General features: G+C 38.0%; 1 protein-coding gene, 1 non-coding gene and 1 pseudogene across 2 annotated transcripts; 1 reads left to right on the plus strand and 2 right to left on the minus strand.

Annotated features, from left to right (window-relative positions):
• Positions 1 to 6,326: 6,326 nt before the first annotated feature.
• CLEC6A (C-type lectin domain containing 6A) lies at positions 6,327 to 20,632 on the plus strand. The gene is made up of 6 exons (XM_068971020.1): positions 6,327 to 6,455; positions 7,369 to 7,461; positions 10,699 to 10,800; positions 16,444 to 16,595; positions 19,026 to 19,141; positions 20,346 to 20,632. Exons 1-6 carry the CDS (start codon positions 6,443 to 6,445, stop codon positions 20,488 to 20,490), a joined length of 621 nt encoding a protein of 206 aa, XP_068827121.1. The 5' UTR covers positions 6,327 to 6,442; the 3' UTR covers positions 20,491 to 20,632.
• TRNAW-CCA (transfer RNA tryptophan (anticodon CCA)) lies at positions 9,918 to 9,989 on the minus strand. The gene has a single exon. It is a non-coding gene; the product is annotated as a tRNA-Trp (tRNA).
• A 2,062-nt stretch (positions 20,633 to 22,694) lies between the features above and the next one.
• On the minus strand, positions 22,695 to 23,170 carry LOC138078773 (selenoprotein K pseudogene; annotated as a pseudogene).
• Positions 23,171 to 27,389: the final 4,219 nt, after the last annotated feature.

Below are 27,389 nucleotides of genomic sequence, written 5' to 3' on the forward strand. Positions count from 1 at the left end.
CTTATTCTTATATAGTAGGCATATTGTATGATATCATAGGTATGTAATTCTTATATAAATAAATGTTCAATATGAAGTGTTTATATACTAAATTTTGTTAAGAATGTGTAATAAAAATTGCTCTGAGATCACTATTCTAGAAAATCAATCTTAAAATTCTTTTTAAAAAAAGTTATTTATGTATCTTTGGCTGCACCGAGTCTTTGTTGCAGTGCGTGGGCATTCTCTAGTTGAGACCAGCAGAGGCTACTCTGTGTTGTTGTGCACAGGCTTCTCATTGTGGTGCTTTCTCTTGTTGCAAAGCCTGAGTTCTAGGGTGCTCGGGCTTCAGTAGTTGCAGCATGTGGGCTCAGAAGTTGTGGTGCATGGGATTTTATTTTCCCTGTGGCACGTGGGATCTTCCCAGACCAGGGATCAAACCCGTGTTCCCTGCATTGGCAGAAGGATTCTTATCCACTGTACCACCAGGGAAGTCCTTAAAATTCTTGATTAAAATTTAGGTAAATATTTTCTGAGGTTAAAAAAAGATAGGTTACAAATGAACTTATTTATGAAAGAAATACAGTCACAGATGTAGAAAACAAAAGTATGGACATTTAGAGGGAAAAGGAGGGTGGGATGAATTGGGAGACTGGGATTGACATATGCATACTACTAAATATAAAATAGATAATAAGGACCTAGCATATAATACAAGGAACTCTACTCAATACCCTGTAATGACCTATATGGGAAAATAATCAAAAAAAGAGTGGATATGTGTATATATATAACTGATTCACTTTGCTGTATACCAGAAATTAACACAGTGTTCTAAATCAGTTACTCCAATAAAAACTAATTTAAAAAAGAGATAGACTACATCCAGAACTATTTGAACACTGTGTTTATGTGTTGGTTTATCTGGTAGATGTATTTAAGTCTGTAAGTGAAATATGTCTTAGAATTTTAGCCTCTATATTCATCTTTCTAGTTGCTTTAAAAACAACATATAAACAAAAAAAAGTCTACCAACACTTTAAGCTTTTTTGTCACTTATAAATGGAAGAGGATGCAGAAACTCTGAAATGTCCAGTACTGGGAAAAATACTTTTGTCCTTTGGAATTAAAATTATCAACCTGGATATCTTCTCTGAAGGTGGAAATCTGCTGACACTTGATGACCCTTTATCGTCTGTTAAGTGTTAATTTTGCTTAGGTGATCTTAACACTGCAACATCAATTAATCAATCTGTCTTTACCAATATAGAAATCATCAATGTTTAATTTATATACAGTAAAAAGCTAACATTTTCAGAGTACAGTAGAATAATTTTGACAAAGGTGTGCAAACCTGTAGCCATCATGTCAATCAATATAAAGGACCTTTCCATCATTGTGGAATATTTCCTTGTGTCTCTATGCCAGAAAAACAGTGATCTGATTTCTATCAACGGTGGATCATTTGATAAAGAATTTGCGATGAGAGAGATCCAGGCTCCTCTGTCCATGAAATTCTCCAGGCAAGAATACTGGAGTGGGAAGTCATTCCCTTCTCCAGGGGATCTTCCTGACTCAAGGATCGAACCTGGGTCTCTGACATTGCAGACATGGGTTCACAAAGAGTCAGACACAACTGAGTGACTACCACTTTCATTTTCACACATATTTGTTTTGCCAGCTCTAAAATTTCATAAAGGAGCAATAATAAAGTATGCTGTTTTGTTTCTACCTCCCTTTGCTCAGTGTTTGTGATATTCATCCATATTTTGTATTTTTTCAGTTCTACATTCAATTTTACTGTTGAGTCATATTCCATTGTATGTAATATATCATGATGTTATCCTTTCTTCTTTTAAAGATAATTGATCCTTTCTAGGTTTTAGATATTATGAATAAAGCTGCTATAAACATTCATTTATATGACTTTTGTGGTCATGTGTTTTTGTCTTCCATATGTAGCTAGGAATGTAATGTATTAACCATTCAGTTCAGTTCAGTTCAGTTGCTCAGTCGTGTCTGACTCTTTGCCACCCCATGAATCGCAGCACACCAGGCCTCCCTGTCGATCACCAACTCCCGAGTTCACTCAGACTCACGTCCATCGAGTCAGTGATGCCGTTCAGCCATCTCATCCTCTGTCGTCCCCTTCTCCTCCTGCTCCCAATCCCTCCCAGCATCAGAGTCTTTTCCAAAGAGTCAACTCTTCCCATGAGGTGGCCAAAGCATTGGAGTTTCAGCTTTAACATCAGTCCTTCCAAAGAACACCCAGACTGATCTCCTTTAGGATGGACTGGTTGGATCTCCTTGCAGTCCAAGGGACTCTCAAGAGCCTTCTCCAACACCACACCTCAAAAACATCAATTTTTCGGTGCTCAGCTTTCTTCACAGTCCAACTCTCACATCCATACATGACCACAGGAAAAACTATAGCCTTGACTAGACTAATCTTTGTTGGCAAAGTAACGTCTCTGCTTTTGAATATGCTATCTAGGTTGGTCATAACTTTTCTTTCAAGGAGCAGGCATCTTTTAATTTCATGGCTGCAGTCACCATCTGCAGTAATTTTGAAGCCCCTCCAAAATAAAGTCTGTGACTGTTTCCATTGTTTCCCCATCTATTTGCCATGAAGTGATGGAACCAGATGCCGTGATCTTAGTTTTCTGAATGTTGAGCTCTAAGCCAACTTGTTCACTCTCCTCTACGCTTTCATCAAGAGGATCTTTAGTTTCTTTTTGCTTTCTGCCATAGGGGTGGGGTGTCATCTGCTTATCTGAGGTTATTGATATTTCTCCTGGCAATATTCATTCCAGCTTGTCCTTCAACCAGCCTGGCATTTCACATGATGTACTCTGCATATAAGTTAAATAAGCAGGTTAACAATATATAGACTTGATGTATTCCTTTCCCAATTTGGAACCAGTCTGTTCCATGTCCACTTCTAACCGTTGCTTCTTGACCTGCATACATATTTCTCAGGTGCAGATCAGGTGATCTGGCATTCCCATCTCTTGAAGAATTTTCCACTGTTTGTTGTGATCCATACAGTCAAAGGCTTTGGCATAGTCAATAAAGAAGAAGTAGATATTTTTCTGGAAATCTCTTACTTTTTCAATGATCCAACAGATGTTAGCTCCAACAGTTTTATCTACCTACCTATCAAAGGGCATCATGGTTGTTTCCAGTTTTTGACAACTGTGAATAAAGCTGCTGTAAACATTCACACAGACTTGGATTGATCCCTGGGTTGGGAAGATCCTCCGGAAAAGGAAATGGCAGCCCACTCCAGTATTCTTGCCTGGGAAATTTCATGGACAGAGGAATCTGGCGGGCTACAGTCCATGGGATCCCAAAAGAGTCGAGTATGGCTCAGGGACTAAAGAACAATAACAAAGCACTCATGTGCGGATTTTTGTGTGAACATGCTTTCAGCTCATTTAGGTAAATATCTAAGAGCACAGCTGCTGGATTTTATGTTAAGATTATGCATGGCTTTGTAAGAAACTGCCAGATTGTCTTCCAAAGAGACTACCTCATTTTGCAGACAGTAAAGAATCTGCCTGCATTACAGGCAAACTGACCTGGATTCGATCCCTGGGTTGGGGAGATCGCCTGTAGAGGGGAATGGCAATCTGCTCCAATATTCTTGCCCAGAGAATTTCATGGACAGGGGAGCCTGGTGGGCTACAGTCCATAGGATCTCAAAAGAGTCAGACGTGACTTAGTGACTAAACAACAACAACCAAAATGCAATTTGCAAGTTGAGTTCAGGCCACTGTTGTCAGTGAATAGACATGATCACTATCCTGAAATGCATGCAGGGGCGTGTTAAAGTGCACGTCTAACAAAGATGTTTATAAGAATGCTAATTGTAAGCTGCTTTGAGAAGTGTTATAGCAACGAATAGAAGTGACCCACGTTCTATAATGCATGTAGTTATGTGGGCTTTTCCCATAACATTCCTTAGTTATTCTTTTAACGTCTGTGTGGGTCATTCATGATAACTCCTTTTATAACTTCTTTTTCACTTCTAATTTTGGTAATTTATGCCTTCTCCCATTCTTTTCTTCATTAACTGGCTAGGAGATTATCAATTTTGTTGATTTTAAAAATAATTTTGTTGATATTTTTAAAGAAAAATCTTTTGGTTTCCTTGTCTTTATTGTTTTGCTGTTTTCAATTTCATTAATTTCTACTCTCACTTTTATTATTTATTTTTCTTCTACTTACTTTGGATTTAATTTTCTCTGTTGTTATAGTTGTCTAAGGTGGAAGCTTAAGTTACTGATTTTAGGTCTTTCATCTTTTCTGATATAGGGCTTCAATGGTATAAAATTTTCCTCTAGGCATTTCCTTTGCTGTAGCCCATAAATTTTGATACATTTCATTTCATGTAATTAAAATTTAAAAAACTGGGGGGAATTCCCTGGTGATTCAGTGGTTAGGATTTGGCTCTTTCACTGCTGTAGGCCTGGTTTGATCCCTGGTGGGGGAATTAAAACCCTGAAAGCCCTGTGGCATGGCTAAAAAAAAAAATTCTTCTCTGACTCTTGTGTCTTTTAGAGGTATGTTGTTTAATCTCCAAGTATTTTGGGATTTTCCAGTTTTTCTTCTATTACTGACTTTTAGTTTAATACCACTGTGGGCTGAAAACAGACATTGTATAATTCCTATTATTTTAAATTTGTTAAGGTGTATTTTATGGACCAGAATGTGGCCTATCTTTGTAGTATTCTACGTGAGTTGGGGACAAATGTGTATTTTGTCATTTTGGATAAGATATTCTATGAATGTCAATCAGATCCAATGCTGATTGACAGTGCATCTTTTAAAATGAGAGTTTTTATTTTTGCTGGATATATACCCAGGAGTGGAATTACTGGATCATATGGTTCTACTCTTAGTTTTTTAGAGAATGTCCATACTGTTTTTCATAGTGGCTGTACCAATTTACATTTCACCAACCATGTATGGAGTTCCCTTTTCTCCACGTTTGAGGAGAATATTCTTTTTCTGGATGATGAAATGATTTCATCCTTGGGTTTATGTTTCTTCATCGCTGGGGGAACTGAAAACAGATGGTGACATTTTATAATCACTTCTCCCATTATGACTTGTTGCATCCCAAACTAATTGGGTGGGGGGAGAATTTTGTGGGTTTTTCATCTTAGTCTCAATGTCTATTTTCATTATTATTGATAACTATCCTGTTACTTAAAAAGTCCTGCTGAGTTGGGACTTCCCTGGTGGTCCAGTGGTTAAGACTCCGAGCTCCCAGTGAGGAGGTATGGCTTTAATTCTTGGTCTGGGAGTAAAGATCCCACATGCTGCATGGCACAGTCAGAAAAACAAACAAACAAATCCTGCTGAGTTCAATAGTCATACATCCGTGGTAGTTTTGATTTTTGTTTCTTGTATTTGTGGTTGCTCAATTGAGATTGTGGAGATATATGTAATGTTAACAGAAAACTCTACATTCTGGAAACAGTATGTGAGGAAGGATCCCTAAGCCCTTGAATAATAACAAGATATTAATAAAGCTCACCCTTGATGTTATACCACTTCAAGCTCCTCCTTACTTAATCAAGGAGATTGTAATATATTAATAAAGGTTCTTCAGTCTTGGTCTTGATGTAATAAGAATGCTTTATCACATTTACAGATAGATTCCAGTCTCTTCCACTTTGCATTATATTCCTAAACAATGTCCATGATTCTTTATGTAATTTATTATATTAACCCTTATTATCTAAGTCATATCTATTCAGTCAGACTTTTGCTCAGTTCCTAGGATACTATTAAACACATGGGTTAAGTCTTACGTAAAACTCAATGTAAAAATTGGCTTGTTTTTAGTTGCTAAATGATGTCTGACTCTTTTGCGACCCCATGAACTGTAGCCTACCAGGCTCCTCTGCCCATGGGATTTCCCAGGCTAGAATACTGACTGGAGTGGGTTGCCATTTCCTTTTCAAGGGATCTGCCTTACCCAGGATTATACCCAAGTCTTCTGCATTAGCAGGCAGATTCTTTACCACTCGGCCACAAGGAAAGCCCCGCTAAATTGGCTAAGGACCACTGAATTAATTATCTCTTACAAATAATTTTTTTAAAGATTCCTACTCTGTTCTGAGTAGGAATCAGAGAGAGACACTTTCTGTCAGAAAGTGAACAAATGATGTGAGTATTCTTGTTGAAGTTCTCATGGACAGTTTAGGCTAGGTTTCTCAGTTTCTCTTTCATTTTACCCACTATTTAAAAATCACTGGAATCTATAGTCCAAACCGCGACTTCTTCTTTCAAGGTGCCCTTTATATTGGATGTCTCTTAGTCACATCAGAGTGTTCAGCAGTTCATCTCTGAGCTCTGACTTCTTTGAATGAAGCCAGAGCTCTGGGTACCATCTTCAGAGAGAGAGAGAGAAAGAGGCTCTTGGACCTCCTGAGCACAGGGAGCTCACAGAATGGTGCGGGAAGGTAAGTATTCCTTTTCTCCTTTCAAGAAAGGAAGGTATAAGTGTGTGATGAAGTGATGAGTCATCTGGAAAGAAGAGATAGACAACAGACAAATGGATGGGAAAGCGATTGGACCACATTGTGGAGTCATGGAAGACTCAAAGAATGATTTCTCAGAGGCCAGACTCACTTGAAAGTGTAAGAAACCACATGCCACAGAGGTTTATGAGAAGTAAGAGACAGAAAAGATATTTTGAGAAAGATGGGGAAATCAACAGATGATTATAATATTAAGAAGAAAGAAGAAGGAAATGGAAATTACCTTTGGCTGAGAATGAGTTTTACCTGGATTGTTTAAGACCTGAGAGCTGCTGCTAAGTTGCTTTAGTCACGTCCGACTCTTTGTGACCCCATGGACGGTAGCCCACCAGACTCCTCTGTCCATGGAGTTTCCCAGGCAAGAATACTCAAGTGGGTTGCCATTTTTTCTCCAGGGGATCTTTGTGACCCAAGGATTGGACCCGTGTCTCATATCTCCTGCATTGGCAGGCGGGTTCTTCACCACTAGCTCCACCTTTGAGAGCCACTACCTGGTTATTAAATCTTGAGGGTGTTTCTAAGCTCTCTCTATTTTTAAAAAGATACTTATTTACTTACTTGGCTGTGTTAGGTCTTAGTTGAGGCATGTGGGTTCAGTTGCCCCACAGCATGTGGGATCTTATCTCTGTGACCAGAGGTGGAACCTGTGCCTCCTGCATTGCAAGGCGGATCCTTAGCCACCGGATCGCCAGGGGAGTCCCCTAAGTTCTCTTCTTATTTAAGTCTTTTAATTACTCTGAGATTCTTCATCTGATGTCTTCATTGCTCTAAGCTTCTTAGGGTTTCTTGCTTCCTGGAACTCCTGGTAACTACATCTGTCTTGCTGACTTGACAGGGAACGCAGAATCCTGCTTCCGAGTGAGGCTCTGGTGTATTGCGGTACTTGGCTTAGCCCTCCTCAGTGCATGCTTCATTGTGAGCTGTGTGGGTAAGTTCATCATTGAGGGGTTATGTCCCTTGATCCCTTCCCCATCAAGTTCAATGTAGACCCTCTAGGCAGTGATCCTCAACCTTTTTGGCACCAGGCACCCACTTTGTGGAAGACAATTTTCCCACAAACTAGGGGTTAGGATGGGGAATGGTTTCAGGATGATTCAAACACATTACACTTATTGTGAGCTTTATTTCTGTCATTATTATTATATCAGCTCCACCTCAGATCATCAGGTATTAGATCCCAGAGGTTGGGGACCCCTTCCCTAGAATTGTTCTCCTTCATGCATTAATATGTTAGCTCCTACTTGGAATGCCATGCTTTTTCTTCATTTTCCTCTCCCCTCCTCCTCCCTTTTCTCTGCTTCCTCCATGTTTTGATAACTGGTTCTTCTTCCAGACTTATTTTGCCTGGTTTTACTAGCATTTACCCAATCATGACTTCACCTAGATTGTATGTTGCTTGTTGCCATCCTCGAGGACTCCATCTTCACTCCTGGGTTCACTGTGATCACGTGTCATAAAGCCCTCTAGTGACAGGACAGCCATAACTGCCTTTATGATCATAATACTTTAGATTAGGGTCTTTGGTTTTCATGTGGGAGTCTTTCCCACTAGGAAAGGAAAAAGTTTTCAAGTGGAATATTGGAACTAGAAGAGAATAAAGTATTTCTTTCCTGTTCCCTTTGCTTCCAGTTAAATAGTTCAAGTTCATTTTGTGAGAAGTCTTTAAGGCCTTTTTGCTCTTTAACCCACAGTTTAGTTCTCTATTCACTGACAAGGTGGTTAAAAATAGTTATTGAATAATCTGAGGGAGTGAAACTGACTTCCTATGTCAAATGGGCCATATTTGAAGCTCCTTCTGACATGCAAATCAATCTTATAGTCTTCATTAAAGCACAAAGAATTATCACCAGGATTAGAATTTGCTTTACTTAACAGGGTCAAGTGCAAGAGAGAAAGGGGTTTAAGGGTAGTTATTTCAGTAATCAAGAGGAAGCAGGTATTTAGAACTCTGAGACATAGGCTAAGAGAGAGGTAGTAACGTTTGACAGGACAGGGTTTCAATAACAGAAGGACGAGAAGGATATGAGTGAAGAATCAAATCAGGACCTGAAAGAGAACAGGTCTTACTCAATGTGCACACCCTGAACATAAAAGTTTGTATTCATTTGAGACATTTAAAATGACTCTAAAAGTTTAAAGGCTCCCCTTGGTTGTTATTTATCCTCTATGTTTAAGTGTAGCTACCAGCAGTCAGTATTAAAAAAAATACTGGAATAAACTGCAAACTTACTTCAGGATTATTAATATGAAGGAGAGCTACCATAAGACCCTGCAACCCCACTCCTGGGTATATATCTGAAGCAAAACATGATCCAAAGGATACATGTACCCCAATGTTCATTGCAGCATTGTTTACAATAGCTAAGACATGGAACAACCTGGATGTCCATCAACAGGTGAATGAATAAAAAAGATGTGGTACATGTATGCAATGGAATATTACTCAGCCATTAAAAAATGAAATAATGCCACTTGCAGGAAGATGGATAGACCTAGATATTGTTGTACGAGTGAAGTAAATCAGACAGAAAAGGAGAAGTATCATATGACATCCCTTATATATGGAATCTAAAAAAAAAAAAAGATACAAATGAACTTACTTGCAAAACAGAAAAGACTCACAGACTTAGAGAATGAACTTATAGTTGCTGGGTCAGGGGGTGGGGAAAGTATGGAGGAAAGAAATAGTTAGGGGGTTATGGATGGACATGTATATACTGCTATATTTAAAATGGATAACCAGCAAGGAACCTACTGTATAGAACATGGAACTCTGCTCAATGTTATGTGGCAGCCTCGATGGGAGGGCAGTTTGGGGGAGAATGGATACATGTATATGTACGGCTGAGTCCCTTTACTGTCCACATGAAACTATCACAACGTTGTTAATCGGCTATACACGAATATAAAATAAAGAGTTAAAAAAATTTGAAAAGAAGCAGATAGCCAGTGAATGAACAGTGTCTATTGATTATTGTGATCATCACAGCTCTAGGTGATCAACTGGTATAGAAAACAGAATCTCAACTACTGAGAACATATGGTATAATAGCACAGGAAACCCTATTTAATGCTCAGGGGTGACTTGAATGGGAAGAAAGGCCAAAAGGGAGAGGATATATGTAGATGTATGGCTCATTCACTTTGCTGGACAGTAGACTAATACAGTTTTGTAAAGCAACCATACTCTTATAAAAATTAATTAAAAAAAAAAAAAAGAAAACAGAACCTCTGCCCTAGATCATAAGTAAAAGTAAGTAAAGTCACTCAGTTGTGTCTGACTCTTTGTGACCCCGTGGACTGCAGCCCACCAGGCTCCTCAGTCCATGGGATTTTCCAGTCAAGAATACTGGAGTGGGTTGCCATTTCCTTCTCCAGGGGATCTTCCCTACCCAGGGATCGAACCCGGGTCTCCCGCATTGGAGGCAGACGCTTTAACCTCTGAGCCACCAGGGAAGCTGTAGAACGTAGAGCTTAAATTTTAATGGGGGAAAGAGTGAAAAATAAGTGTGTAGGCATAAAAACAAACATGATAATGCATACAAGCAAGCATTAAACAATTTTTTTTCAGTTGGAGTATAAATGGCAACCTACTCCAGTATTCTTGCCTGGATAATTCCATGGACAGAGGAGCCTGGTGGGCTATAGTCCAGGGGGTCTCAAAGAGTCGGACACAACTGAGTGACTAACACACAACACGTAATTGCATTAGTTTCTGCTGTGCAACAGTGTGAATCAGCCATATGGATACATATATCCTCTCCCTCTTATGCCTCTCTTCCACGCCCCCATCCCAGCCCTCCAGGTCATCACAGAGCACCCAGCTGAGCTCCCCGTGCTATATGGCAGCTTCTCACTAGCTATTCATTTCACACGTGGTAGTGTGGATAAGTCAATGCTACTCCCTCAATTCGTCCTACCCTCCCCTTCTCACCCTGTGTCCACAAGTCGTTCTCTACATCCAGGTCTCTGTTCCTGCCCTGCAAATAGGTTCATCAGTACATTTTCCCTAGATTCCATATACAATCAGCATGGTCTTTATTGAGCTGGCTTAGAAAGAAGAGAGTGGCGGCAGTTGCAGGTAAGCCAGCGTGGCACAGATTTAGAGCATAAGGCTCAATAGTGAAAGAATGGAAGGATACTAATCCTTCTTCTCCTTTTACAGTGACTTATTATTTTACACATGGCAACACTGGCAAAAGGCTGTCTGAACTGCACACACATCATTCAAATCTAACCTGCTTCAGTGAAGGGACAAGGGTGACAGGTAAGGTGTTGCAATGTTTAACTAGACTACCCCGTTTCTCAGAGAGAGGTCAGGGTTGAGTTCAAGATTGGTTTATTCTATTAAAAAAAAAAATTAATTTGCTGCAGGCTTCCCTGGTTGCTCAGATGGTAAAGAATCTGGTGAAATGTGGGAGACCTGGGTTCGATCCCTGGGTTGGGAAAGATCCCCTGGAAGAGAGCATGGCAACCTATTCCAGTATTCTTGCCTGGAGAATCCCCATGGACAGAGGCTTCTGGTGGGCTACAGTCCATGGGGTTGCAAGGAGTCGGCCATGACTGAGCGATTAAGCACAGCACAGCATGCAAAGTTGCTGCATAGATATAATTAATGTATATCTAAACTTCATTGTTCATATCAGGTTCTAGACTTGCCTTCAAAAAATGCCTCCTCCAGCCTTGTTGACCTCAATATGTGCTACCAACATACCCTCGTAATTTGCTGAAGCCCACCCTGGAAATTATTCCTAACAGTTCATATTTCACATTACCCTCACCCTCTACCAAATGGATAAAATCTTTTTGATATCTAAAATGCCCAATTAATAATGCCCATATCGAGGCTCAGGGGAGTTCAGTGGTTAAAAAGTCCACGCACCAAGCAGTAGATGTGGGTTTGATCTCTGATCCGGGAAGATCTCACATGCTGTGAAGCAACTAAGCTCCTGCACTACAACTACTGAGCCTGTGCTCTAGAGCTCAGGAGTGGCAACTGCTGAGCCCACATGCCACAACTACTGAAGCCTGTGTGCCCTGGAGCCTGCGCTTGGCAACAAGAGAAGCCACTGCGATGAGAGGCATATGCACTGCAGATAGAGAGTAGCCTCCGCTCGTCACAACTAGAGAAAAGCCCACACACAGCAAAAAAAGACCCAGCACAGCCAAAAATAAATGAATAAAAATAATGCCCATATCCATTCCAAGAATCAGCTTTATTACAGTTAACTTGGAGCTCAGAACATAGCTCAGGATGGCGTTACCACGTCCTTTCCAGATCCCTGGACAGTGATACCATAGAAATGAATATTGATTCCACAAGAGTCTTAGGCAGGCAAAGCTTTTTTTTTAAAGTAGACAGCTTATACACAAGAGGGAAGGCAGGGAGAAAAATGCCAGCTCCCCAAGTAATAGGGGGTGAGTTGCTTTTATAACAATAAGGAGAGTTTGTCCCATGATCACTGATAATTTCCAACAATTGTCAAACATTAAAAAAAATATTTTAGCATTTTGGCTGTGCTGATTATTCATTGAGGCACATAGGCTCTAAACAGCACAGGCTCTGTGGTTTCAGCAGCACATAGTTACCAAGAATCTGCCTGTAATGCAGGAGACACTGGAGACACGGTTCGATCCCTGGGGCAGGGGGTGGGGGGAAAGATCCCCTGGAGGAGGAAATGGCAACCTACTCAAATATTCTTGCCTGAAAAATCCCAAGGACAGAGGAATGTGGGGTCATCAGTTCATGGGGTCGCAGGAGTTAGGCACAACTGAGCGGCTAAGCACAGCACATGTGGGATCTCAGTTTCCTAATGAGGGGTTAAACCCAAATCCCCTGCATTGTAAGGAGAATTCTTAACCACTGGCCCACCAGGAAAGTTCATCAAACTTTTAAAATCAGTGGCAGATGGGTCCATGATGACTGTCGGGAACAGAAAGAGCTTGTGTGAAGGAAAAGGAATGCATGACAATTTTCTGCAAGAAAGGACAGAAACAGATAAGGTTAAACTATTTAGTTGAGCTTCTTGTGGCAACTAGGTATACTCGTTAGCACAGCAGAGATAAAGTCAATCTTTTATTCCTGCAAGTGTGTTTTTGTTTTGCTGCTCTTTTTCAACCCTGTCTCTGGGACTCAAGCTCCTATTTAGCTTCCAAGGGCTGTTTTGTGCAAGGCTGTTCCCTGGTCCTTTCAAAATGGCTATATTGCTGTCTTCCTGTCTCAGTGAGACTGCCCCTACTCTAAACAATAACCTTGGTAACTTAGCGTATGGAGAATTGAAAGTAAGTGAAAGTGTTAGTTGCTCAGTCGTGTACTGTATGTAGCCCACCAGGCTTCTCTGTCCATGGGATTCTCCAGGCAAGAATACTGGAGTGGGTAGCCATCCCTTTCTCCAGGGGATCTTCCTGACCCAGGGGTCAAACCCGGGTCTCCCAATCACATTGCAGGTGGATTCTTTACCAGCTGAAAATCTTTACCATCTGAGCTACAGAGAGAACTGGTTGAGTTCAATTCAGAATCAACACTGGTCTGACTCACAAAAGCCCAAGAAAGGCAAACTGCATGTTTGCAGTGGTCATTATGACTTGCCTCCTTCCAAATAATGAGACCCAAATAGACATTAGACTCCTGCTATTTCAGGAACTAAATATTTCCTCCTCTGCTTTTATGAAGAAACTTATGAAAGGTAACAAGAGGGCAGAGGTTTCTTTGTATTTCTGTGAGATGTTGAAAATTCCCCCATTTTTTTGGTATTTGGCAAGAATGTAGTGCATGGGGATGTTGAGGAGTAATTTTCCTTACTCTCCCTGACCTATGGTTTTGTTGTCACACTGAGTTTTATGTTTTGTCAAACAGCTGTAGAGCTGGCCCTTCTGGGGTGGAAAACATAAGTCTATCAGGATTGTCTTCTTCCTCCTGACTTCTGGAGACACTCCAACAATAACTACTGAAATTTTAAAGAATACTTTTCTGGAAGTCTTTGTCTTCAGAATACTCTGAATTGAACAAAACAGATGGATATTAATTAAATTAACTCCACATTCATCTGACATAAGAGACTTCAAATTCACTCTCTAAATCTATCCAACTTAATGTTATGGCCACTCAGGATGATCAACACAACCAATTTAAGTTACAGATAAGCTTATGGGATGAAATTATGTTCTGTAATACCATATCATCAAATAAAGTGGCCAATTTTTAAACAATAACTTTTCAAATTATTACAACAATGAAAAGGAAAAATGAAAGTTCAAACACAAAATTACCATTTGATTGAAGTTAAAACCTAATTGAAATCCATATTGTATCTTTCCCATTTTTTCCCCCACCCAGTCCTGGTGTTGAAATGTTCAGAGGCATGGGTAAAGTCAGAGTTTTTGCAGTGGACCTGTGCTCTGCCTAGGCCTGTCCTCTTTTTTCTTTTCTTTTTTAAAAAGACTTATTTATTTTATTTTTCGACTGTGGTGGGTCTTCGTTGCTGCATGTGGGCTTTCTCTAGTTGCATTGCATGGGCTCCTCACTGCGGTGGCTTCTTTTGCTGTGCAGCACAGTCTCTTGGCGTGCAGGCTTCAGTATTAATAGTTGCAGCACACAGGCTCAGTAGTTGTGGCACATAAACTTAGTGGTTCCACAGCATGTGCAGTCTTCCTGGACCAGGGATCAGACCGGTGTCCTTTCCATTGCAAGGCAGTCCTAACGACTGGACCACCAGGGAAGCCCGACCTGTCACATTTAAACTGTTCTGCTTGCCAAGCCCCTAAAAGTATTTTGAAAAGCAGTTATTATATCTAGAGGGGTAATATATTCATATTCTGTGGAACACTGGGCTTTAAGTGTAATGAATTTCTTGCATTCTAAACATCACAAATGTATTTTAAATATTGATGTTACTACTAATAAAACAAAATCCTATTGGAAGTTAGATGAATGGGACTTGAAAAATGCAATCAGACAGTATCTACTTGGTTAACATTATTACTAGAATGGGAGAGAATTCAACATCAATTCTACTCCTGTTTTTCACTTTAGCAACACAAACTTTAGATAAGCCTTACTTACCTAAATAAGTAGATAGGCATAGAATGTGCTTTGTTAGGATGTCAGTCAATTTTTTGCAAATTTTCAGAATTATTTGCCAGAAATCATACAGTGTTCTAGTACCAAAAATTATTTGTGGTGGTCTGCTGAGAATTTGATTAGGTTATTTTTCAATGTTGTTGGGTGTTAAGAATAATAAATGGAATAATTTGCAAAGTCTTGCTATTTTTCAGTCAGTAGTCATTTGCTTTCTCAATTTCTGGAAAGTACACCAAAAATGTTTAAGAAGTCTTATCAAATGACTATTAATTACATGGCAACCCACTCCAGTACTCTTGCCTGGAAAATCCCATGGACAGAGGAGCCTGGTAGGCTGCAGTCCATGGGGTTGCGAAGAGTCGGACATGACTGAAGTGACTTAGCAGCAGCAGTTCAATACTTACAAAGCATTTTAATCAGTCCATTATTCTCAGAACAGTTAGGAAATTGAAGTATATTAAAATCAATATGCCATTTTGACAAATTCTTCTACTCATCACATTTTTCAGTATTTTTGTCAACCTTGGAACTGGAGATTTGTATCTAACGTGAAAAATGTTTGCAATGTATAATTAATTGGCAAAAGCAATCCCTGCTATCAAAACAGTCAGTCAAATTAGACTTAAAATTAAAATAATCTGTTAAGGCACATTTTGAGAAGTCTTATGAAAAGACAATTTTTAATGATGATCAGAATATATAATTGAGACAGATTTCTAAAGGAGGCCAATATTAAAATGATATTCATGTAGTCTATTTTATTCACTTTATAATATTATAAAATGAATTATAAGCCTTTAAATGTTTCCTCATTACTTAATATGTAATAATTTGGCCATAATTTAAAAAACCACAAATAGAATAGAGCTACATATAACAATATGGATGAATTTTAGCATTATGGAATGAGGAATTAAGCCCAAGAAGACTGCATATAATACCTTTAAGAAAGTTCAAAACCTAACAAAGTTATATTATTTAGATATACATATACATGGGCTAAAATTTTATATATATATATACATATAAAAGACATCAGTGAATAGTTTTAAAGTTAGTTGCAGATATTTTAATCTAAGGAGAGTGACAAACTGGTGCTTTGAAGGAGAAAGGGGAGAACTATTTGTTTATAGTCTTAAGTGCTTGCTACTGTGTAAAAGTTAGTACTAGGTAATATTTATGAGCAATTATTACATCTTAAGAATTCTTTAAAGTGCTTTGTATATATTATGTGATTAACTCTCACCTTGAGTTTGGTATTATTATTTCCATTTTAAGGATTAAAAAAATGAGGTGCAAGGAGGTTATGGAATTTGCTCAAGGACATATATAATAAATGGTAGAGACAGAATTCTAATGATAAATAATTATAATTCCCACAATCATCCTGAGAATAATTATCATTATTAAAATGTTAAAAATTTGAGGCTCTGTGGCTTGCCCAAGATTATTAAGCAGAACTGGAATTCCAGACTCACTTATGTTGATCATTTGAAACTCTGAAAGAATTTGGTGCTTCTAATGTATAAAGAATATGAACAATAGGAAAAAAAATATTGATAGTGACTTTTTTTGGCAAAAAAAAATCCAGAAAAATTTTGCGGGCAAACCTTAGTAAATATTGAGGGCTTAATGTTGAATAATGTTTATTTACAAGCAATTCTATGGTGTCAAATTATATAATTTAGAGAACTGAAAGAAAATACATGAATTAAGAAACCTATCTTTGAAAAAGGACTACAGATCATCAGAATTTTATATGTATAGAACATGCCCCTTTAAGCTTATTAGTCTCATCTTAGACTTACCCTTTCCTTTCATGCAACGCAGAAAAGACCTGGGGATGTTGCCCAGGTACCTGGAAGCCGTTCGGTTCCAGCTGCTACTTTATTTCTTCTGAAGAGAATTTCTGGGCTAAGAGTGAGCAGAACTGCGTTGGGATGGGAGCTCACTTGGTGGTGATCAACACAGAAACAGAGCAGGTACTTTGGTTTTCTTTATTTTTCATTAAACTTTTTAAAAAACTGAGGAAAGAGAATAACAAAATTTACCACCTTAACTCTTTTAAGTGTACAGTTTAGTAGTGCTAACTATATTCACATTATTGTATTTGTAATGTCTTATTGTTTTTCGGTCGCTCAGTCATGTCTCACTTTTTGCGACCCCATGGACTGCAGCATGGCAGGCTTCCCTGTCTTTCACCATCTCCTGGAGTTTGCTCAAACTCATGTCCATTGAGTCAGTGATGCCATCCAACCATCTCATCCTCTGTCATCCCCTTCTCCTCCAGCCTTCGATCTTTCCCAGCACCAGAGTCCTTTCTTAGAAGAGTCAGCTCTTCGCATCAGGTGGCCAAAGTATCAGAGCTAATGTCTTATGGAAAAACCCAAATGAACTTTTTGACTAACTCAATGACAAGATTTAACAAATTTTTCATCTTGCCAAACTGAACTCTATCCCCAATGGACAGTGACAACCCATTTTCCCCTCCCTCTAGTCCCTGGAAACCACCCTTTTAATTTCTGTATTTATGAGTTTGACAATTAATACTTAATAGATACCTCATACAAGTTGCATCATATAGTATTTTGTATTTTTGTGATTTTTGTGACTGCCTTATTTCGCTTAGTATAACATCTTCAAAATTTATCTATTTTGTAGCATGTGACAGGATTTTTCTCCTTTGTAAGTCTGAATATATTCCACTCTATGTATAAAACATGTATCACTTATCCATTCACATGTTTATGGACGTTTGGGATGCTCCATCACCTGGCTCTCCTGAACAATGCTGCAATAAACACAGATGATCTTTGAAATTTTGCTTTCAATTATCTGCATATATATTCAGAAGTGGGATTGCTGGATCATATAGTAATCCTAATTTGAATTTTCGAGGAACTACTATTCTGTTTTATATAGTGGCTACACTATTTATAGTCCCACAAAGAGTACACAAAGGTTCCAATTTCTCCATTTTATTGACAACACATTATTTTCTTTGTCTTTATTCCAGTAGTGGCCATCCTAATGGGTGTGAAATTATATTTTATCGTGACTTGATTTCCTTTTCTTTAATGATTAGCAGTATCAAGCGTCTTTTCATACATTTGTTGAGCATTTGCATGCCTTCTTTGGAGAAATGTGTATTCAAGTACTCTCCCTATTCTAAAAACTGAGATGTCTGTGGGGGTTTTTTGTCGAGCTATAGGAGTTTTATATATTCTAGATATCAATTCCTTATCAGATATATGATTTTCGAATATTTTCCCCCGTTTCACAGGTTGCCTTTACACTCTGTTGATTATCTCCTTTGATGCTCATAAGTTTTAGAGTTTGATGTAGTTGTTAGTTTATTTTTTCTTTGTTGCCTGTGATTTTGGTGTCATAGCTAAAAAATTGCCAAATCCAGTGTCATAGAACATTTCTGTTGTGTTTTCTTTCACAATTTTTATAGTTATGGGTCTTATATTTAGGTCTTCCATTTTGAATTCTTTTTTTAAATGCAGTGTAAGGTAATGGTCCAAATTCATTTTTTGCTACCCCTGCTCCGTTTTAGCTTCATTTGTGTGGAATATCTTTTTCCATTTGTTCACTTTCAGTCTGTGTGTGTCCTTAAGACTGAAGTGAGTCTCACTGGAGTTTGTTTTTTTAATCCAGTTAACTACTCTATGGTCTATCGCTTCTTGTAGATAATCTCTGCAATTTTAATTATCATCTCATCTGTGGGTTACCAGTCTGGGTGTATGGATCTTGACTCCTCTGTGTCTGTGACCCATCTACCAGTCATTTTGTTGTTAAGTTGTAGACGATCTTTCAACTAGCCTGCAGGTCATTCTCATTGCCAGCTGCTTTATAAATAGTTGTAATCCTGGTGTGCTGTGAAAGGAGGGAACTCGGGGTCTTTCTACTCTCTATCTTGGCTCCTCTTGGTCAAAACTAATAATAATTTCAGAAATTAATCACACACTAGAGTTAAAATTTAGTTAGAACTCCTTTATGTTTAACTTTTGCAAGTATTGAAATCTGTTTCCTAGAGAAGAACTGCTCAGGAAAGTAGACAAACAAATTTGAATTTTGATGACCCAAATGTAATTTTACTGATAAACAATGATAAATAAGATGACACACACACATTTGTAAAATTTATTAAACATTTAAAGCACAGAAACTGATCTGTACATTGAAAAAGAATTGTCTCTTGGTGAAGAATAAATCGTCTGAGATGGGAACTCAGAGAACAGAGCTTTCTTCCTCTGGGATAGTGCTGGTGTTTTTAGCCGTCACTCTTGTTCAGTGTGTTGCCATGACACTGTTCCTCAAACCTGCATTTTCTTTTCTCCAGAGCTAGAGATAACCCTTACTTGATCCAACCTGGAAATTTCAGCCTGTGACTCTTTTTCTTCACATAGGATTTCATTATCCAGCAGCTGAATAAAACATTTTCGTATTTTCTGGGACTCTCAGACCCACAAGGGAATGGCAACTGGCAATGGATTGATCAGACTCCTTACAAGGAAAATGTCAGGTGAGTGCAGACTCAGATGAATGAATCCTAGTGTCTTGTTTACCCAAAGAAAATTAGAGAAATTTTGTTAGCAGCAACTATTAATGCTAATACTAATGGCTATAACTTTGAAAACAAGAGTCTAGCAATCATTAAGTTCTTACTAAGTGTGTGCATTATCTTACCTAAATTTCATAAAAACTTCTTTTTCAGAGCTCATTTTACTGATAAGAAATAGAATAAATTGCCCAAGTTCAATAAATTAGTAAGATGAGAAAGTAGTCTCAACTCTATTTAAGTCCAAAGATGGTGCTCTTAACTGTTACTTTTGCTGCTCCTAAACAATTCAGTTAAGTATTTCTCCAATTAATAAGACATAAATGTCTGAAGCAGTATTATGTTCAAATTCTAATAGGAAAACTATATAATAATACTATTTGTTTGTGGCTTTAAAAAACCCTGAATTTAATTATACATTATTATACAACCTTGTGAGCTATTTGGGGAACTTGTGGTGATTCCTATCTTTGTAGATGAAGAATTTAATTACTTCCTTAAAGTCAAATGAGTCAGCAGCAGTACCAGGTCTTTTAATTTAAAAAATAATGTCCTGTCCCTTCTGTCCCATCCTACCACAGATTGTATGCCAGATTCAAGCATTCTGATACTCACTTTGTGTAGCTCCATGAGAACAGAGAGATTTAGGAATATGATAAGAGTGCATAAGTGAGAGAGGTCAGGATAAGTGCCCTGTATAGGAGAGGAAGTGAAGGTCAGATTTTAAAACATTAAATCTTGCCTTGTTTCATAAAAACTTATTTTCCAGGAGAATTTTAGATTAGCAAGAGCAAAAGTATGTGTCTGCACATGTGGTTTTATTTTTAAGACCTTTTTTTTTGATGTGGACCATTTTTAAAGTCTTTATTGAATTTGTTACAATACTGCTTATATTTTGGTTTTTTGGTCTCAAGGCATGTGGGATCTTAGCTTCTTGACCAGGGATCAAACCTGCGCCCTCTACACTGGGAGGCAAAGTATTAACCACTGAACCATCAGGGAAGCCACCTGCATGTGAGGTTTTTGAGGATGGCTATATGAAGAAAAGGAGTTATCACTGGGATGTTTCTTCATCCTGAACCCCAATTTTTTCAACCCTAACCCTAAGTACTTTCTAATCAATCACTCAGCATTCACTGAAGTGTTTTTACCCTTTGTTTCTCCTTAGATTTTGGCACCAAAATGAACCCAACTTTTCTGCAGAGGAATGTGCCTCAGTTGTTTTCTGGGATGGGAGAGGATGGGGCTGGAACGATGTTTTCTGTGATTCTAAAAGGAAATCAATATGTGAGATGAAGAAGATTTACCTATGAGTGGAACTTTGTTCACTAACATCTTTAAAATTTAGACCCATTGTAAAATTATAATTTCCTTTTGTAACTTACAATAATTCTCATCATATCAGGTCATGGGGATATTCCAATGCCTTTCTCTCTTCAGTTCGTCCTCTTCTATTGACCTCTTTTCCACTAATTTTAGGATGAACTTTCCTTAATTTTTTTTTGTTTAGTTTGTTATTCATTCTTTTCTTCTCTTTTTTCATACTTCTTTTCAACATTCTTTGTTCCAGATATTGTACTATTTTGTCTATTAAAAGGCTTTGTTGTTGTTTAGTTGCTAAATTGTGTCTGGCTCTTTTGTGACCCCATTGACTGTAGCCTGCCAGGCTCCTTTATCCATGGGATTTCCCAGGCAAGGATACAGAGTGGGTTGCCATTTCCTTCTCCAGGGGATCTTCCAGATCTAGGACTGAACCCATATCTTTTGCACTGGCAGGCAGATTCTTTATGAACTTGTGTTTATCAAAACCCTTTATAGTGTTTTTAAATTAAAAATTTTTGAAAACTGAGCTGGGAGAAGATATTTCAATTACTTTTAAGGAGCACAGTATTAATACCAAGAACCTTAAACAACTGTCATGAAATAATTAGAAAGGCAAAAATTGGGAAAAATAAGTAAAAAGCACTTCATGGAAGAGGAAGTACATAACCTAATAAGCTGTATGTTTAGAGATGCTCAGCTTTACTCATAACTTGAGAACTGCAAGTCAAGATCATAGTAATATAATATTTCATACCCATTTTAATGGCAAAAATGAATAAATAGGTAATACCACGTGTTGGAGATGTAGATAAATGAGATCTCTTACACTTTACTGATTTGAATTTATATTGGTAAAACCACATTGGGAAGTACATATATCTACATTTTTCATTTATAAACATCATCCAACAAATGCTGTATTAAGAGAAATCTAGGGTCTATGAAATGTGGTTATTAAAATGAAGAGTTGTTCATGGGGATAACTTTAATCAACGTGTGCCTGCTTAGTCACAAAGTCATGTCTGACATGTGACTCCATGGACTGTAGCCCGCCAGGTTCCACTGTCCAGGGGATTTTCCAGGCAAGAATACTGGATGAGTTGCCATTGCTTCTCTAGGGGGTCTTCTGACCCAGGGATCAAACCCACGTCTCTTACATTGGCAGACAAGTTCGTTACCTCTGAGCCACCAACTTTAATCAGTATGCTTGCATTGTTTAGGCACATATATGGTAAAAGTGAAAACAAATCAAGGGTTTGATAATCAAAGCTCAATATAATGGTGACATTTGCATGGTAAGCAGGAGGCAGGATTGGCGGGAGCACATAGACATGTTATAAAGTTCTAGCTTTTATATTGGCTAATGATATTCATATAATAAACATCAAACACAACAAAAGAAAACAAGAATGTCAAGAGGCTAGTATACTAGAAATCTCAAATTATAATTAAAATTTTTTGTGCACCCAAAGTTTAAATATAAAAAATGATTGGAGACTAAATTAATGAGAGTTGGGGATTCTTTCTTTCTTTCTTTCTTTTTTTTTTTAGTAAATACAGTGTGATATATTTATAAATGAGAATAACAACAATAGAAACCATGAACAGTATTTCAGAAGTTGAAAACAGTGACACTAGCAGCACTCAATACACAGCATTTTACTTTTCTTCACATTTGGAACTTTTTTTAAAATTATATAAAGATGAGAATATAGTATACTGCTAAGTCACTTCAATCGTGTCTGACTCTGTGTAACCCCATAGACGGCAGCCCACCAAGCTCGCCTGTCCCCAGTATTCTCCAGGCAAGAACACTGGAGTGGGTTGCCATTTCCTTCTCCAATGCATGAAAGTGAAAAGTGAAAGTGAAGTTGCTCAGTTGTGTCTGACTCTTAGCAACCCCATGGACTGCAGTCCACCAGACTCCATCCATGGGATTTTCCAGGCAAGAGTACTGGAGTAGGGTGCCATTGCCTTCTCTGGAATATAGTATATAGTATGTTAATACTAGTATATAGTATATTAATTAATATATAGTATATTATTATTTTAATTAATAGTGTATCAATTAGTATTTTATTAATAGTATGCCAATTAATTAGTATTTTAATTAATATAAAGTGTGTTAATACTTTAATAAATGACAAAAAGATGAGACAAACATGTGCATTTAGAGAACTGCATGTCAGTCCTGTCAGATCCCTGCAGAGGGAATTCCCAGCACGACCTCATTCGAATGCAAGGACACAGAGCAGTCCTTGTTTGGATGCACACGTTCATCCAGCTTGTCCAGCATGGTCAGCATTCCGTTTCTTGCTGGTTTCTTTCTACCATGAAAGTTCATGTCCAGTTGTCTCCTTCTTAATGCAGACACGCACCTTCCTCATCCACTGGCCATTGAAGGAGGATTAAGGCCAAGCAGGTGGCTGTGATAAATTCAACCCATTCTTCTGGGGACAGGGGGTAGTTTCCTGGTGGCCCTCTTCCTTCATCATATCTGGAATTGGATGAGCTTCCATAACCTCATCTCTTTTTCACATCTTGCTGAAGCAGAGTTCTGAAAAACAAAACCACAAACTCAGCTATTCTGCAGAAGAAACCTGTGATAAAATATAATATTCATTGGGATTGACTCTTGCTGTCCAACGCTTGTCCATTTGAGATATCCATTGCCTATTCAAAGCAGTGGTGGGGCCTGGCCCCTTTCAGCTTCTATATCTCTCTGAGTTGGCGATTCTTGAATGATGTCCTTGAGGTCAAGGTCATACTGCAGTAACGGTGATCCCAGGGTCTGCAGCATCCAGAGAGTTTTGCCTCCATGCCAACCTCATCACGATTTTCTCTTCTTTTTGAAGTCTTTATTGAATTTTTAATGATATTGTTTGTTTTATGTTTTGACTTTTTGACCATGGGAACTTTGCATCCTGAACAGGGATCAAACCTGCACTTCCTGCATTGGAAGGGACCACCAAGGAAGTCTCATCACAATTTTCTTTTCACCCATAAGGGTCTGGTGGCTGGACACAGGAATACTCAGTCTAGCCACAACTGCATCTGGAAATTCACAATTTATGACCTTTATTATCAATAGAAAGTTAGCTCCTGCTTCATTTTTACTCCCAAGTCTCACACACTATTGAATTTAATTGGTGTTTACAAATTTGCATCAAGAAAATAAAAGGGAGTCTGGAAAATGTCATTCATAACTTTCCAGTCTCCGAAGCAATGGTAGCTATGATGAAGGAGGTGGGAGTGGATACTGAGGGCTGAGGGACTGGATCTAACATAGTTGGAATACAGCATTCTTTAAATACGTTGTCAGGTTTGCTCTAAGCATTTCTATCTGTAAGTGGGAAGACCCATAGTTTTTATGTGTGCGTGTGCTCTGCGAGTTTGTAATCAGTTTATGTCTACTTTGTAGAATGAGTCAGAATGCTCTTCTTCCCTTTCTATTTTCTGAACCATTTGATTAAATTTACCTGTATTATAGTGTCTTTGTATGTTTGGAATGTTGTAACAGAACACTGGACACTGGGTAGCTTATAAACGACAGAAAATGTATTTCTCAGTTCTGAAGCTGGGAAGCCTAAGTCAAGGCATCAGCATGATCATGTGTTGGTGACATCCCTCATCCTGTCTCTTCCCAGGATGGAAGGGAAAGTCTAGGGGTTTCCTGGAACTTCTTTTATAAGGCACGAGTCCCATTCTTTTTTTTTTTTTTTAAATGAGTCCCATTCTCGATGGCCCCATCCTCATGATCTAAGTGCCCCCCAAAGGCCCCACAACCTAATACCACCATCTTTGGACATTAGGATTTCAACACGTAAATTTTTGAGGGACACAAACATTCAGACCATAGCATATAGGTGTATATATACTTCTTAGAAATTTGGTTAAATTTGCCCACGAAGTTCTCAGAACTCTTGTCTATTTAAGAGGATTTCTTTGATCATGTTTTCCCTTTCCTCTATGATTCTGAGGCTTAGGATTTCTAATTCTTCTTAGTCATTTCCAATAATTTTTATCTTTTAGAAAACCATCCATTTTGTATTAATTTTTAATTTGTCATTTTGTTTAATTTGCTAGCACAGCTCACAGAAATCATGGAAGCAGTTTACTTACTAGTGTGTGCATGCGTGCTTAGCCACTTAGTGGTATCTGACTCTGCCACCCCATGGACTGTAGCCCACCAGACTTCTCTGCCCATGAAGTTCTCCAGACAAAAATACTGGGGTGGGTTGCCATTTCTTCCTCCAGAGGGCCTTCCTGGAATCCAGCTCAAGTCTCCTGCATCTCCTGGATGGGTAGGCAGATTCTTTACCACTGAGCCACCTGGGAAGCCTCTTACTTTCTAGATTCCTAGTTTATTACAAAGGATATTAAAAGAGAAGAGTTAGCAGCCAGATGAAGACATACATAGAATGAGGTCTGGAAGTTTCCTGAGCACAGGAACTGCTGTCGCCATGAAGTTTGGGAGGATGCCTTACTGTCCTGGCACATGGAAGTATTCTTCTTCACTGACCTGGAAGCTCTCTGAACCCTGTCCTTTTGGGGTTTTCTGGGGCTTCATGTATCAATAGAATGACTGATTATCAGTCATTGGTGATTAATTCGACCTCCAATCCTTTTCCCTTCCCTGGAGGATGGGGAGTGGGGCTGTAAGTTTCAGCACTCCAATTATATGGTTGGTCCCCTTGTTAATCAGCCTCTATCCATAGGTTATATAGGGACATTCCAAAAGTTATTTCGTTAGCATAAACTCATTGAAAAGGTTTTAAAATTTTCTTTTAAATTGTCTTTTGTAAGCTTTTTATTTTGTATTGGAGTATGGCTGATTAACAACGATGTAATAATTTCAGGTGAATTGTTAAGGGACTCGACGACACATATACATTAAAAAAAAATAATAAAAGACACCCATTTTACCTTTATTGCTCTGAGCTACATTAGAAACCAAGGACAAAAAACAAGTGTAACGAAAGATGTTTCTATTGCTCTAATCACTCAGGAAATTATAAGCACTTTGGGTGTGAGTCACGAATGAAGGTTGAGGACCAAGTATATCAATATATCTTATTATGTACATCTTGTTATAAATTATTGTATCATATCTCACAAAAAAGTTTTCATGTATATAAGGTTCTCTGAAAATTATCTAATATTTAATACTGTATTAAACTTTTTAATGGGTATGTTCATACACAAATGTCGCAGAATAGGAATTATGTTATTTTTCTTCATTGTGAGGAAAATGCTGTAATGTGAGAAAAAGCAGCCTGTGTAAATTGAGCCTGGATTGACTTGGACTCAAGGTCTCTGGCAAAAAGAGGCAAGAGCCTACAGAGGGCTGAACAACCAGGGAAAGGACTGTGAAGTTAGAGCATACATTTCATCTGGATTTTGAAGAAATTTGAATAATTAAAAATATTTATTTATTTGGCTGTGCTAAGTCTTAGTTGTGGCACGCGGGATCTTTGATCTTTGTTGCATAGTGTGGTTCTTTAGTTGCAGCATAAAGAGTCAAATTCTCTGACCAGGGAACAAATCTAGGCCCTCTACACTGGGAGCTCAGAGTCTGAGCCAATGGACCACAAAGGAAGTCCCAAATTTAAGTAATTTTTGTTATGACACATGCAGATTCTAGAATTTTTTTCTCCCCTTTAATAAAAAATTAACCTTTAACAATACTACTTCTTTTGAGATTAATTTCACATCTAAAGTTTCCTAGTCTTTCAGAGTAAAACGACTAAGGTTTAGCTTCTCTGAATAAATCCAGAGTTCCTGGGTAAATCTTCACGGAAACAGACCTAAGAGATTCCACATGCCTCACTACAAGGATACATACTAGTGTTTCTAGAAGAATAACTTCAAAGTGGAAGTGAGGTTGTATTTTCTTTTTATAATAGTTCCAGATAGGAGAGTTGAAGTAAAAAAACCAAGAATGGGAATTTAGGAATTGATGTTGATTTCACGAGTGATGTTCTATAAAGTAAGTGCCCAAGAAAGTGAAAGAATTGTGAAGCTAGATGATTTTAGGACTAAAATAGAAGTCATATACAATAATAGGCTAAGGAAGCATTAGAAATTAGAAATTAGAAAGATAACTCAGATTTATGAGCAATTGGGAAGATAAGAGAAACATGCAGCATGATTCAAGATGGTATCTAAGATTTTCTATTTTGGGAGACATTAAAGATTTCTCATCACTTTGCCTTGTTATTTCTCAGATGATTTAAAATATCTGTTTTCTGATGTGATGATAAAAAATCAGATAAAAGTGAGAGAGAGCAACCCAACCTGCCTCCTTATGTGAATTTGGAACATTTGGTTTAGATAACCTGAAATTTTCTGGAATATTAAAAAAAAAAAACCAACCTCAGATGTTAGTGTAATCCAAAAAAAACAACAACAAAAAAGCATCATCACAAAAGTTAGCTCCATTTTAGTTTTTCAAGGTCAAGTGATAGAGAAGGAAGGGTTTAAGAATATGTATTTCATTGATCAAGGGGAAGTGGATTAGAAAATCCATATTTGACTAAGAAATACAGAAAAATCAGACTGAGTTGAGTACCCACATATTAAAAAAAAAAAGAATGAAAAGAGGGATGAAATGAAGTGAGGAATTGAAAGATCTGTGCCTGTGTTTTCCAAAAAACAAAGAGATAGTTTTTATTGTAAGAAATTTAGGATATCTCAAAGCATTAAAAATTTCCCTTTTCGGTTATATTATCTCTTATGATTCTTTGTAGTTAGTAGTAGTCAGGAAACTTCAGAAACTCTCAAAAGGAGGAAGTTAGTATTAAATGGCTGGAATCATGATGGCAAATTGTATTCTTAAGGCATGTGAATGAGAGTGCATGTGGGAGAACAGGGGTGAAATGATCTGTGA

The sequence above is a fragment of the Capricornis sumatraensis genome, chromosome 4, assembly GCF_032405125.1.
Source record: "Capricornis sumatraensis isolate serow.1 chromosome 4, serow.2, whole genome shotgun sequence".
Taxonomy (NCBI): domain Eukaryota; kingdom Metazoa; phylum Chordata; class Mammalia; order Artiodactyla; family Bovidae; genus Capricornis; species Capricornis sumatraensis.

Excerpts from the sequence above, each read along its gene's own strand:
- CLEC6A (XM_068971020.1), top strand. Across the intron at positions 10,801-16,443 it reads TGAAGGGACAAGGGTGACAG|AAAAGACCTGGGGATGTTGC; the intron begins GTAAGGTGTTGC and ends CATGCAACGCAG. Across the intron at positions 16,596-19,025 it reads TCAACACAGAAACAGAGCAG|GATTTCATTATCCAGCAGCT; the intron begins GTACTTTGGTTT and ends TTCTTCACATAG.